This window comes from Gigantopelta aegis, chromosome 2, assembly GCF_016097555.1.
Source record: "Gigantopelta aegis isolate Gae_Host chromosome 2, Gae_host_genome, whole genome shotgun sequence".
Classification (NCBI taxonomy): Eukaryota; Metazoa; Mollusca; class Gastropoda; order Neomphalida; family Peltospiridae; genus Gigantopelta; species Gigantopelta aegis.
In genome coordinates this window covers 9,223,800-9,237,947 of record NC_054700.1, presented here as the reverse complement: position 1 = coordinate 9,237,947, position 14,148 = coordinate 9,223,800, and the positions used below count along the sequence as shown (strand labels likewise).

Here is a 14,148-nt window from a genome sequence, read left to right as displayed (position 1 = left end):
ATGCTTAGGGAAAAACAGTAGAAAAATCTGCGGATGAGTAAGTTAACAATGACGTCATAACATTGTCCTACATTGTGTAGTGTGTTTTTATTTTCAAACTAAATGTCTAAAGAAAAGCTAAAATTTTAAAACATAGCATATAATGTTTTGCTGCTGCTGCTGCTGCTGCTGCTGCTGCTGCTGCTGCTGTTGTTATTGTTATTGTTGTTTTGTTTTGTTATGTTGTTGTTGTTTTTTTTTGTTGTTGTTTTTTTTGCTTTTGTTGTGTTTTTGTTGTTGTTTTAGTGTATATATTGTAAGTCATGTATAATTATTCGTGTATAGGTCTCTTAGTATGTCAGAGTGTAATCTACCTGTTTGTGTTTATATATTCATGGATAATGTTGTTTTTGCAATCATCATCATCATCATTACCACTACAACCACCGTCCCCACCACCACCATATTCATCAACACCACCACCACCACCATATTCATCACCACCACCACCATATCCATCACCACCACCACCACCACCATATCCATCACCACCACCACCATCATGTCTATTTGATTATATTTGTATAATGCCGAGAAAGTTTATAAAAATTTGAATTGAAAACAAAAATCATCATCATCAACATGACCACCACCATCACCACCATCATCATCATCAGTAGTATTATTAGTAGTAGTAACAGTAGTAGTAGTACTACTACTACTAGTAGTAGTAGTAGTAGTAGTAGTAGTAGTAGTAGTAGTAGCTGTAGTAACAGTAGTAGTAGTAGTAGCAGCAGTAGTAGTAGTAGTAGTAGTAACAGAAGTAGTGGTAGTAGTAATAGTAGTAGTAGTAGTAGTAGTAGTAGTAGTAGAAGTAGTAGCAGTAGCAGTAGAAGGTAGTAGTAGTAGTAGTAGTAGTAGTAGTAGTAGTAGTAGTAGTAGTAGTAGTAGTAACAGTAGTAATTGTTGTTGTTGCTGCTGCTGTTGTAGTTGTAGTTGTAGTTGTAGTCAGTGTTTCTGACAGAAAGACATTTATTGGTATGGCGCTATGGAATTGAATCCAACCACAGTCATCAGAGGGTATGGGGGCCTCCCACAGAAAGAAAATAGGTTAAATTTTGGGTTGATAAGAGTAATTAATTTTGCCAAAAAGTTAACTTAAACAAATAAAATATGCAAACATTTTGGGGTATGGCGCCATACCCATTTTACCCTCTGGCAGAAACCCTGGTAGTAGTGGTAGTTGTGGTAGTGGTAGTCATCGCGGTAGTAGTAGTAGTAGTAGTAATAGTAGTAGTAGTAGTAGTAGTAGTAGTAGTAGTAGCAGCAGCAGGAGAAACAACAGCAGCAGTAGTAGTAGTAGTACATGTACTGTGTACAAATTGAAAAACAAAATCACACATATATTATTGACAGCTAACTGTAATTTATTTGTGAATTTAAACAAATACATATAATTTGTTCATGATGATAAACAGCTAAATATAATTTGTTCATGATGATAAACAGCTAAATATAATTTGTTTCATGATGATGATAAAAGAGTCTACTTAGGTTTACGTGAACAAACACCACTTAAATCATTCGTAATATAGGCATAGACATAAACCATCTACACATTGTTTTAATTGTAAACTAACAATATATTATTAGGCTTGATTTGAGGTGAAACATTTAGTCTTGAACTTTTGTTCTGCAGGCGTCTGGTGCGAACAATATTACTTGTCTTTAAGAGCTAGAGATAAACCAATATTCGTTCATTGGACTAGTCTCGTTCAAATTAAGTCATTGCTCAAAGTAAATTTTGTTTCTGTCTGGTGTCTGAGCCATTGAGACCAAATTTCCTGGCGCACTACTTATTTCAAATCCCACTGTTTTGATGCAGAACTACAACTTTAAAAAAAAAAAAAATGATTTGGTTTCCAATTTGTTGACGTAGAAATGCAATTTGAACATGTTTATTTATATGCAATAACGTTTTTTCCCATTTTGCATAGAACTATGATAAACAGGGTTGGTAATACTTGTCATACAATCTGAAAATAGTTTTCAAACCTTTTCTCCGGCCATGTGCATGGATAGATTCTGCATTACTTGTTTTAGAGATTGTCAGATACATATATATTAAATTTAGAAAAAGTGTATCCGAGGTGGTGAAAATGTCGACCTGAAACGAAGCTAGCCCAGAAACAAGTTGAACTTTTCACCATCAAAGGTGTACTTTTTCTATCCCACATGATAGCATATGATGGAGTCTTTTTCTCTAATTCATTCAGTAAATAATCTATTATTTTACACAAACAAAGACGGCTGAAAACTATTTTATTTAACCATTGTATCACTGTGTCGTAGTTGGCTTGTTTGTAACACGTGTTACGTAAACTTTAACACTACAAATTAACAAAACAGCTTTTATAATAAAGGTTTTAATAACAAAATATCAATTTAAAATTGTTGTGTGATGACCTCACATCACTATCGCGCATTAATATGATTTCATTTTACCAACGATGAAGCACAAGTACGTGATATCCCATGTGGGATATAAATTTCTTACATAGCTTTCTTTCATGAGATAGTTCTGTCCCATATACCTGAGGATAAGATAAAGAAATTTCTCTCATCCTCAGGTATATAGGACAGAGTTATCTCACGAAAGAAAGCTATGTAAGAAAATTCTATCCTACATGGGATATCACCTGCACTTGTTTAACATGACGTCGTTGGTAATATATGATGTCATATTAATGTGAGTTGATGACGTGAGGTCATTTGACACATACTTAAATTAATATTTTGTTATTAAAACCTTCATTATAAAAGTTATCTTGTTAATTTGCAGTGTTAAATTGTATTATATAACACATGAAACAAACACGATAAATATGATAGTGTGGTTTATTTATGATAAAATGGACAAATAAAAAAGTTACTTGTTCAGCCATCTTTGTCTATTCGTGTAAAATAATGGTTTATTTACCAAATGAATGACAGAAAAAGACTCCATCATATGTGGCCATGCGGGGTAGAAAAAGTGGTGGCAATTTCGACCTTGGACGAGGCTTCTTACATAGCTTTCTTCCATGGGCTAGCTCTGTCCTATATACCTAAGGATGAGAGAAAAGACCACACCAGCTAGGTGTCCGTCTTTCTGTTTTTTCTAAACACCTTGCAATATCGATTTATTGTTAACTCTTTCAGATATCACAATCTCGGGCACAACATTTGTAGAAAAGGGGAACGGTATGAAATTAACTTGCAACGCCACTGGCGATGGGTACCCGCCTGATGTAATGGACTGGTTCAAGGACGGAATAAAGCTGACGTCAGATGTACGACGTCATATATCGATTGATGTGTCGCTAGCGGAGCGCACGATCACCAGCCAGCTAGCGGTGGAACGAGCGGACATGACCGACGCCGGAACTTACGTTTGCCGTACATCAAATAGACAGATCACAAGTTCAAAGGTCAATGTATTGAACAGTGAGTACATTAGATATTTCAATAGTTAACATGTTCAATAGTGAGTTAATGTAAATATGCCATTAGTTAATGTGTTAAAAAGTGAGTTGTTTAGATATTTTAACAGTTAATGTGTCCAATAATGGGTTAATGCAAATATTTTATTAGTTAATATGTTGAAAAGTGAGTAATTTAGTTATTTGAATAGCTAATGTGTGCAATAGTTAGTTAATGTTTAATATGTTATTAGTTAATGTGTTAAAATGTTAGTAATTTAGATATTTTAACAGTTAATGTGTTCAATAATGAGTTAATGCAAATATGTTTTTGGTTAATGTGTTGAACAGTGAGCAATTTAGTTAATGTGTCCACTAGTGAGTTAATGTAAATATGTTATTAGTAAATGTGTTGAACAGTGAGGAATTTAAATATTTTAATAGTTAATGTGTTTAGTAATCAGTGATTTAAAACTATTCTTAGTTAATGTGTTGAACAGTGAGTAACTTAGATATTTTAATAGTTAATGTATTCAGTAATTAGTTAATGTTTAATATGGTACAAGTTAAAGTGTTGAAAAATGACTAGGCCTGATTTAAATGTTACCAATCAATGTGTTGAACAGTGAGTAATTTAGATATTTTAATACTTAGTGTGTTAAACAGTGAGTGATTTAAAGAGTGGATACTTTAAACATGTTACCAGTTAATATGCCCCGTAGTGAGTTATATCAATATATTACCAGTTAGTGTGTCAAACAGGGGATACTTTAAATATGTATACAGTTAATATGCCCCTTTATGAGTTATATCAATATATTACCAGTCAATGTGTTAAACAGGGGATACTTTAAATATGATACCAGTTAATACGCCCCTTAGTGAGTTATATCGATATATTACCAGTCAATTTTAAATATGTTACCAGTTAATACTCCCCGCAGTGAGTTATATCAATATATTACCAATCAATGTGTTAAACAGGGGAACTTTAAATATGTTACTATGTACTATTCCCCACAGTGAGTTATATCAGTATATTACCAGTCAATGTGCTAAACATTGTATACTTTAAATATGTTACCAGTTAATATGCCCCGTAGTGAGTTCTATCAATATATTACCTAGTCGATGAACATAGAGTACGTCAATTGATGACAATGAATATGTTTAAGGTTTCCAGTCAGTACTTTGAACAGGTCTAGTGGGCACTAAACATACATTATAATCAGTCAAACGTTCAGTACATTCTGTAGTGAGTAAATTAAATAAAACAAACATTAAAACAATTACTTTTAATAAATCCCCATATTGTATTGAACATTATGATAGGCTCAAACTTTCAACTATTACGATGAAGTTGTAATTTCCTTAACTCCCGCTTTAAGATGGGTGCGCTCAGATTAACAGCTAATGGGATATACAACGAGAATCCAGTTGTAAGAGCGCCCAACCTAGCAACTGGACAGTCGTAGACGTCGTAACAGCAGAACGTTGGCCAACTTTGCTGGCAGTTGGTAGTTTTAGCCTAGCATTACAATTTATAAAATGTGCACTGCTGACGCTATATACATTCCGATTTTCTATTTCAGCTGAAACCAACAACCACAAGAGAGGTATGCTATTTATTATTAATTTCCTACTGTACAAGCCGATGTGTACATTATTTAATTAATACACATATGCATGTCTTATAATTTATCTTTATTAACTATTTCCTGTTTACTTTCAAATTGATGGTGTGAAAAATACGTTCTATTTTTTGTTTCAACAGCATCGTCTTTATCTTAAACAAACAAAATGATATCTCTGTCATGATTTTGAAAAAAAAAGAAAGAAAGAAATGTTTTATTTAACGACGCACTCAAAACATTTTATTTACGTTTATATGGCGTCAGACATATGGTTAAGGACTACACAGATTTTGAGAGGAAACCCGCTGTCGCCACTACATGGGCTACTCTTTCCGATTAGCAGCAAGGGATCTTTTATTTGCGCTTCCCACAGGCAGGATAGCAAAAACCATGGCCTTTGTTGAACCAGTTATGGATCACTGGTCGGTGCAAGTGGTTTACACCTACCCATTGAGCCTTGCGGAGCACTCACTCAGGGTTTGGAATCGGTATCTGGATTAAAAATCCCATGCCTCGACTGGGATCCGAACCCAGTACCTACCAGCCTGTAGAACGATGGCCTAACCACGGCGCCACCGAGGCCGGTATTATGACTTTGAATATATTCATCTGAAATTTCACGTTTGATAAAATACCTTTATGTAATTAGGATAGGTGTGCACTAATAGTCGCATTTTCCTTTTACATAACTGATAAAAGTAATGTCTCTTTAACAATGGGGTGGAGGGGGCGCAGTCGTTGTGGGTTCGATCCCCGTCGGTGGACCCATTGGACTATTTCTAGGCCCAGCCAAGGCACCACGACTGGTATATCAAGGCCATGGTATGTACTATCCTGTCTGTGGAAAACTGTAGCTGGTTTCCTCTCTAAGACTATATGTCAAAATTACCAAATGTTTGACATCCAATAGCCGATGATTAAGAAACCAATGTGCTCTAGTGATGTCGTTAAACAAAGCAAACTTTAACAATGTTCCAGTAATGTTTGGTCAGACATGAAGAAAACTGTAACATGAATTAAAGAAATAAAATTACGGTAATTTCACAGACAAGTTTTTTTCTTTCAGCAGATTTTTTAAAAGATAAATATTTCTGTTTTGCTTGCCAGTAACATTTTTAAAATATGGTGTTTTTTTTTTTCATAGACATGAAAGACCACGAAAGATTTGGCGAATTCGTGGATTCTTCAGCAGTAATATGTACACCTCATTGGCTACTTCTGGTTGTGTCATACGTCATCGTTACCTTGCCAACATGATCATCACGTGACCGCCAGGAATTGTGCATAATTAACTCAGGGATACATTTAGTCACTAACGTGTGTGCAGGAAAAAACTATATTCGTCGGATCTAGAACAGTGTGGATTTTGTCTGTTCTTTTTTCTAGACATTTGAGATAGCGTTCATTCAGAGTGACGAGGTTCCGTTAAACTGGAGAGCGCCTATATTAATACAGTTGTCTTCTAAAGGCAGGGTCACACACAAATTGACATTATAGCTATGTAGCTATAAATAATAACAAAGATTTGCAAAAAGAACCCCAAAAAAAGAAGAAGATTACGACATCGAAATTATATACAATATTTTGTTCGAAAAATACTTTATTCAGCAAGCTACACACTCGTCATATCCTACTTATTATTGATATATTAGCATATAACTTAATTACGACTACGTAGCAATAAATCGGAAAAATCTGAAATAAATCGGAAAAAGCAAGACCGAAATCCGTCGTCCATTTTTATTCATCTAACGGTACTTTTTAAAAACATGTTTATAAAATATAAAAAAACGAACAAAAAACAAACAAACACGTGGCATATAAAAAAAGCTCTTCCACATATAAACACATGGTGTATATTTCAAGTCAGTTAATGCTCGTGACTTTGCCCTCAGTGCGTTAAATGTCGTGTGACCCTGTCGTTAACAGAAACAACGTGACCTTGAACAACGTGTCATAGCAGGGATCAATGAACTGGAACAACAACAATAAACTTATACTTTATTAATTTATTAATCATTCTTCTGTTGACGTCCGCGGACAATAATGATACTAAAATCTGTTTCGGACATGTTTTTTTCTTTTTATCAATAACACTTGTTTCGTGTATCGTCTTTACGTTCCATTATTAACATTTTCAGATTAACATACACTAATGCTAGGCTCAGACTGTCAACTGCCAGCAGAAAGTTGGCAACCCAGCATTGCGTTGTAATTTTCCTCAACTCCCGACTTAAGACGGGTGCGCTCAAATTAACAACTAATGGGTTACACGACGAGAATCGAGTTTTACGAGCGCCCAGGTTAGCATCTAGACAGTTGTAGAAGACGCGACAGCAGAAAGTTGGCCGACATTGCCAACTTTCTGCTGGCAGTTGGTAGTCTGAGCCTATACTAATATGAAGGTATAAAAAGCAGGTTTGACTGTCGCAGCATCTTACTGGTTCGAAGAGATTTAACTGGTTTTGCAAATATTTTTACATTATATTTATGGGGCGGTAAATCGGCCATTTTGATTGTTCTTCAATAAACACCATCGTTACATACGAATGATGGGCAACTCAATTACCGTGTCACACATATTTTCGCGACTCGCCAGAATATTGTTTCCGTTGATCTTGTACTTCAAGGGCCCGAGTACTCTGACCGTAAAAGAGCAAGACGGACGTTCGGACAGTTATGACGCTCTCATTAAGGCCAGGGAAAACTGTTTACAGGGGCAGATTATGCTTTAGGTAAGGAGGGGTCCGAAACAATATGTAAATGTTTATAATTTAAAATTATAAATGTTACATGTACATCAATTTAGATCTACATGGTGGGGTTGTTGTTTTTTAGCCGGATTGGGGGGGGGGGGGGGGGTGTCCGTGTAACTGGGAAACCCTCCATAATCCGCCCCTGGTATATCAAGAGTGCGCAATCTGTGCCTACCAACCGGTAGCTAAAGATTCCCGCTCTAATGCAATAACAAGGCACCTCCTTTCAATAATATTCCATTTAAATACTTAAGTGCTAACGGGTTTCTTCCTGTAATGTGTGTATTAGTAAACTATATGTCACATATTTGTTATCAGCGAACTCGAACATAATCGATATGAACGTGCATGTATTTAACGTCAAACATAGGATTATTGTTGTATTCGAGCGGAAATCTTTACCTACCATTCGGTAGGCACAGGTTCCGCAGTTTTGATATACATTAAATTTTCCTCTGGACGTAATGAGAGCGTCATAACTGTCCAAATGTCCGTCTTGCTGTCTCTTACGGTCAGAGTACTCGGGATAGTACTTCAAGTGTTTCGCTGGTCAAAGCAGACTGATGCATAATTACTTGTAGTCTGGTGGTGCATTCGCATCATTGGCCTGGAAAATACACAGGATTATGATGGCCAGAGGCTCATGAGGTCATTCAAAACGTTTTGTGGTAGAGATTTGCAGGCTATATGTACTAAATACGACGCATCACTGACCAAAATGACGGCTGATGTTATTCCGTATTTTGAATGGGGGCATATCTTTGGTGAAATATGCACATTTGTTTTTCGTCGTTTTGGATGAAGTGACAGACTTGATAGCCGTGGTGGCAGTACTCGGGGTGGGTGGCAGTACTCGGGGTGGGTGGCAGTACTCGGGGTGGGTGGCAGTACTCGTGGTGGGTGCCATCGGTGAGGCAGGATGTGCTTACCTTCCGCGAACATAGTTATTACCTATGTTAACGTCCTAATCGAATTACACCAAAACTTGTTTAGGTTATTGCACACAATTTATAAAAATCTGAAAAGTGAATTGGCATTATGACAACCTACCATTATATAAAAAATCAGAAAGGAAACTATTTAAAGACAAAAAGATTTAATTTTAATAAAATAATACCATACACATATAGGAATTTTGAAACAAACTATAACCCTCATATGACACCATTACACCTGGCAGGTGCGATTACAACAGCCAGGTGGACTAAATAATCAAGCTGTGTCAGCTGAAATCGGTTTCAATCATCGTTCCGAACTGTCTGTGTCATTGTAGTAGTCGAATAACTTTATTGTTTTCGTCTACAAAAGGCAACCTTTCAGTATGTATTGTGTTTCCTGTTTATGTTGAGAGTAATAAGCCATCGTAATGCTAAAACAGCTTTCTGGGTTGTTTTATTCCAGCACTTTTTATGAACTGTAAAATAAAAATAAATAAAAATAAAATCAGAGCAAAAACAAAACATAAACATAAACATATCAAAACAACAACAGTATCAAAACAATAAAATAATAATAATAATACATAAATAAATAAACAAGGAAAAAAAAAAAAAAAAAAAAAATGAAAACAAAATCCGAACACATAAAAACAACAAAAGCATCAAAACAACAATCGTAACAAAACAACAAAAGCATCAAAACAACAATCGTAACAAAACAACAAAAGCATCAAAACAACAATCGTAACAAAACACCAAAAACCAAAACAAAACACAAGCAAAAACAAACAAACAAAACAAACAAGCAAAACAAAACAAAACAAAACAAAACAAAACAAAACAAAACAAAAGGTAACGCAAACAAAAACGAAACAAAACGTTTATTACTTTGTTTTAGACTTGAACTTTGCATCTGCTTTGACCATTTCTAAGAGATAACCATCGGTAGTGGGCACTACCAGAATCACTTACGACCAAGGTCTAAAGACCCAAGCCATCGTCTCACACGAGTCCGCGGAGGGAACGGCGTGGTGGTATCCACAAGATTCAGTCAAAAATGAGGGTTTGGCAAACAGCTTTCCGCCACAGTGGTATCAGCAAGATTTAATAAAAAGTAGGGTTTGACAAACAGTTTAGTAGAAGTTATATCGGAAGAAGAGGAGGCTGAGATAGCGATCACCAAGGGCACGACGGGGTGATATGTGGAGTGGTGCGAGGGAGAACCGTAACCTGCAGCTCGTCTGTTGGTAGACAGGACTCGAATCATTGACAGTTAATCTTGACAGTTAAAATTCATTAAGATCAAATAAATACATGCCAACTTAACCACAACTCTTGCCAGTGTAGAAGGCTTTTTATAAGATTTTAAATTGTTTAACCACCCTCAAAATATGCCTATGTTTATTTTGTATTTGTTCTTACAGGCGGTAATAGATTGAGCAGATTCTATACGCGAGTGTGTATCCGACAACTGTATTACGTTATCAGTTATGTATACGTATTACTCATACAGAATGCGGACAAATCAAATTTGTACCTTAAAGTTAAGTTGGCGACCTACTCCTAATTCTACCGTAACCGATATCCTGACAAAAATGTACTACTTGTAACCGTCTAACCCCACAATGATACATTTCTCCGTAATCTGTCTGAGTACAGGGGCGGGACATAGCCCAGTGGTTAAGCGTTCGCTTGATGGGTGGTCGGTCTGCGGTCGATCTCCGTCTGTGGGCCTATTGGGCTAATTCTCGTTTCAGCTAGTGCACCACGACTGGTATATCAAAGACCGTGGTATGTGCTATCCTGGCTATGGGATGGTGCATATAAAATAGCCCTTGCTACTAATGGAAACAATGTATCGGGATTCCTTTCTAAGACTATATGTAAAAATTACCAAATGTTTGACATCCAATAGCCAATTATTAATATGCTCTTCAAAAAAAGAAACGCAAAAGGGTACAAATGGGTTATAACTCCGATTTTATGTTTCCTACCGGTTCATGCTTTGTGAATATAAGGTCATTGCATGTCCCAAACACATTCCCACGGTTACATTCGATAAAACGCAGCTACTGTACAATAAAGTTCCAAAATGTGAATATTCGCAAAAACGCAGCCACGTGCAAACCATGTCACCACTGCACGTGCGTTGTCTGCACGTGCAACATGAATACCGACAGTATAAAAGTGCAGGGTGTTCGCTTGCCTGGCCTCTGTATCTGGCCGACAGTTGACAATCCAGGACATGCCACATCTCAGTGAACCGCAGAGAAACAATGCCATCGGCCGACTAGACGCAGGCGAATCCAGAACGGCCGTTGCCAGGGCATTCCATGTGTCCTCAAGCACCATCTCCAGACTGTGGGACCGTTACCAGCAACATGGATCAACACGTGACCTCCCTAGATCCGGTCGACCACGGGTCACTACCCCCGGGCAGGACCGCTACATCCGGGTAAGCCACCTTCGGGAACGATTGACTACTGCCACCTCCACAGCCGCAGCAATACCAGGTTTGCGCAGGATATCCGACCAGACCGTACGGAACCGCCTACGTGAGGTAGGAATTCGTGCCAGACGTCCAGTTCGAGGTGTCATCTTAACACCACAACACCGTCGACTCCGACTGCAGTGGTGCCAGATTCATCGACAATGGCCTCAACTGCGATGGAGACAGGTGTGGTTCAGTGACGAGTCCCGATTTCTGCTCCGACGTCATGATGGAAGATGTCGCGTGTATAGGCGTCGTGGTGAACGTTATGCGGCAAACTGCGTGCAGGAAGTGGACAGATTCGGCGGGGGTAGTGTCATGGTGTGGGCAGCCATCTCACACACTGGCAGAACTGACCTGGTCCACGTGCAGGGCAACCTGAATGCACAGGGCTACATTGACCAGATCCTCCGGCCACACATCGTTCCAGTTATGGCCAACGCCAACGCGGTGCTCCAACATGACACAGGCCTCCACAGCACATTGTTATTTACAACGGGCACGGACCAGATCCTGCGTGCAGGCAAACCACAACAATACAATGGCCAGAGTGTCCCAACTGCGGAATGGTCCGACAGCCAGGCACATCACAGCAGCAACGGGCATGTATTTCAAGCGTCACGGGATCCTTTACAGCAACAGTACGTAGGGACGTTGCCGGCATCTATGGACGACATGTTGGGCGTTGTGCTAGATACGTTGTCAGCGACAACCATTGTGGGCCACATGCAGATCAAAAGTTGGGACTCCAGATCTTAATGTGATCGACATCACACTTTATTGCTTCGGCCATTGCGCAACCCGGGATTTGAGTTTCATGGATCGATAACCCGTGTTTACAAATTAAATAGTGCAACACCCGGTGCCCGGCAGTTCGTGAACACCATCAGTTTGTTCAGACCCACCCAATTGTATTGACTCCAGATGGGACCTTGCAAACTTGGCGCGGTGCTCCAACATGACAACGCCAGGCCTCACACAGCACATCTCACAACGGCTTTCCTACAGAACAACAACATTAATGTCCTTCCTTGGCCATCGACATCACCGGATTTGAACCCAAATGAGCATCTATGGGACGAGTTGGGCCGACGCCTCCGACAGCGACAACCACAGCCCCAGACCCTGCCCGAGCTGGCAGCAGCCTTGCAGGCCGAGTGGGCCACCATCCCCCGGGACGTCATCCGTACTCTGGTTGCTTCAATGGGCAGGCGGTGCCAGGCAGTTGTCAACACACGCGGAGGCCACACCCGGTATTGACTCCAGATGACCTTGACCTTGGTGGTGTGTCCTATCACTTACTCACAATGGACTAGAGTGAATTGTGAACAATCCTGCAACATTTGGTAATTATCGGACTCACCATTCAATAATTAAATCAATTCTCCAAATGTTACGACAATGTGGTTTTGCGTTTCTTCTTTTGAAGAGTATATATAAATGTGCTCTAGTGGTGTTGTTAAACAAAACAAACTTTCTTACAGGCGAGTAGAGGGGCTAGGTATATTTTAATTTGCTTACATTATCTCAAGGGTTAGGGCAGTTCCACTTGCCTACCCTCCCTTTGGCCCCCACCGCTTCTAACGTATATGCATTATTATTCTTTGTAAACTCTGGACACTGAATGTGATTGGTCAAAATGTCTAGACTGAATTGTCACAAGGATGCGACTGCATTGCCATGTCAGTATGTATGTATGGAACTCGCTGTGGACTGATCAGCAATCAGAATGAACATTCGCATTCGCATTCGCATTCGTATTTGTATTCGCATTCGTATTCGAATTCGTATTGTACATGTAAATAGTCCGAAGCACATTGTTTCGTAGCTGATCAAAATGTTTTAGTTAACGACACACTCAACACATTTTATTTACAGTTATATGGCGTCGGACATATGGTTAAATACCACAAAGATATTTTTAGAGGAAACCCGCTGTCGCCACTTTATGGGCTACTCTTTTTTATTAGCAGCAAGGGATCTTTTATATGCACCATCCATCAGACAGGATCGTACATACCACGGCTTTTATTACACCAGTTGTTGGGCACTGGCTGGATCGAGAAATAGCCCAATGGACGCATTGTGCTGAGATACGATTTCCACCATGGATAACAATTTTTTCATTCGGATTGATTATTAGTTTACTATTAAAAAAGAACAACAATTTGCCTCTTTATCCTATTCTGTCCTGGAATTATTCAGTGTACAATGTGAACGAGTTTCCTTGTCACAGACAAACGTGAAACGTCACAGACGTGCGTGAAACGTCACAAGTCATATTCACATCTGTCTGAGAGATGGTGCAATTAAAAGGTCCCTTGCTACTAATGGAAAACTGTAGCGGGTTTCTTTCTTAGAATATATGTGAACTTTTTCAAATACTTGACACCCAATAGACGATGATTAATAAACCAATGTGCTCAAGTAGTGTCGTTAAACAAAACAAACAAACAAACTAAGAATATATGTGACATTTTTCAAATATTTGACACCCAATAGACTATGATTAATAAATCAATGTGCTCTATTGGTGTCGTTAGACAAAACAAACAAACTCTAAGAATATATTTCAAATATTTCAAATATTTGACATCCAATAGACGATGATTAATAAATCAATGCGCTCTAGTGGTGTCTGTAAACAAAACAAAATAAACTGTTCCGTACTAATTTAAGGAAGGATGCAATGCCGCGAAGGGTACGAAATGACATTAGTTATCTCTACAAGTAAAGTGATACTGACTAGACTGTGTGAGTGTCTGTTAGTGGTGTCTCTGGTACCCTGTAATTATGGAATATACGTTTCTTTGGACGACACTTTCTGAATGGGATTGCTTAAAATGTCTACAATGAAATAACAGAAATGTGCGATTGTAGACACAGTAA

At 38.4% G+C, this 14,148-nt stretch overlaps 1 protein-coding gene across 1 annotated transcript in view; it reads left to right on the top strand.

Annotated features, from left to right (window-relative positions):
• LOC121376733 (junctional adhesion molecule B-like) overlaps positions 1–7,639 on the top strand; it is a 61,856-nt gene extending 54,217 nt beyond the window's left edge. Inside the window, exons 6-8 of the mRNA XM_041504501.1 lie at positions 3,181–3,465; positions 5,033–5,056; positions 6,219–7,639. Coding sequence (XP_041360435.1) covers positions 3,181–3,465; positions 5,033–5,056; positions 6,219–6,331 — 422 coding nt within the window. The 3' untranslated portion in view covers positions 6,332–7,639. The remainder of the gene's footprint in view (positions 1–3,180; positions 3,466–5,032; positions 5,057–6,218) is intronic.
• Positions 7,640–14,148: the final 6,509 nt, after the last annotated feature.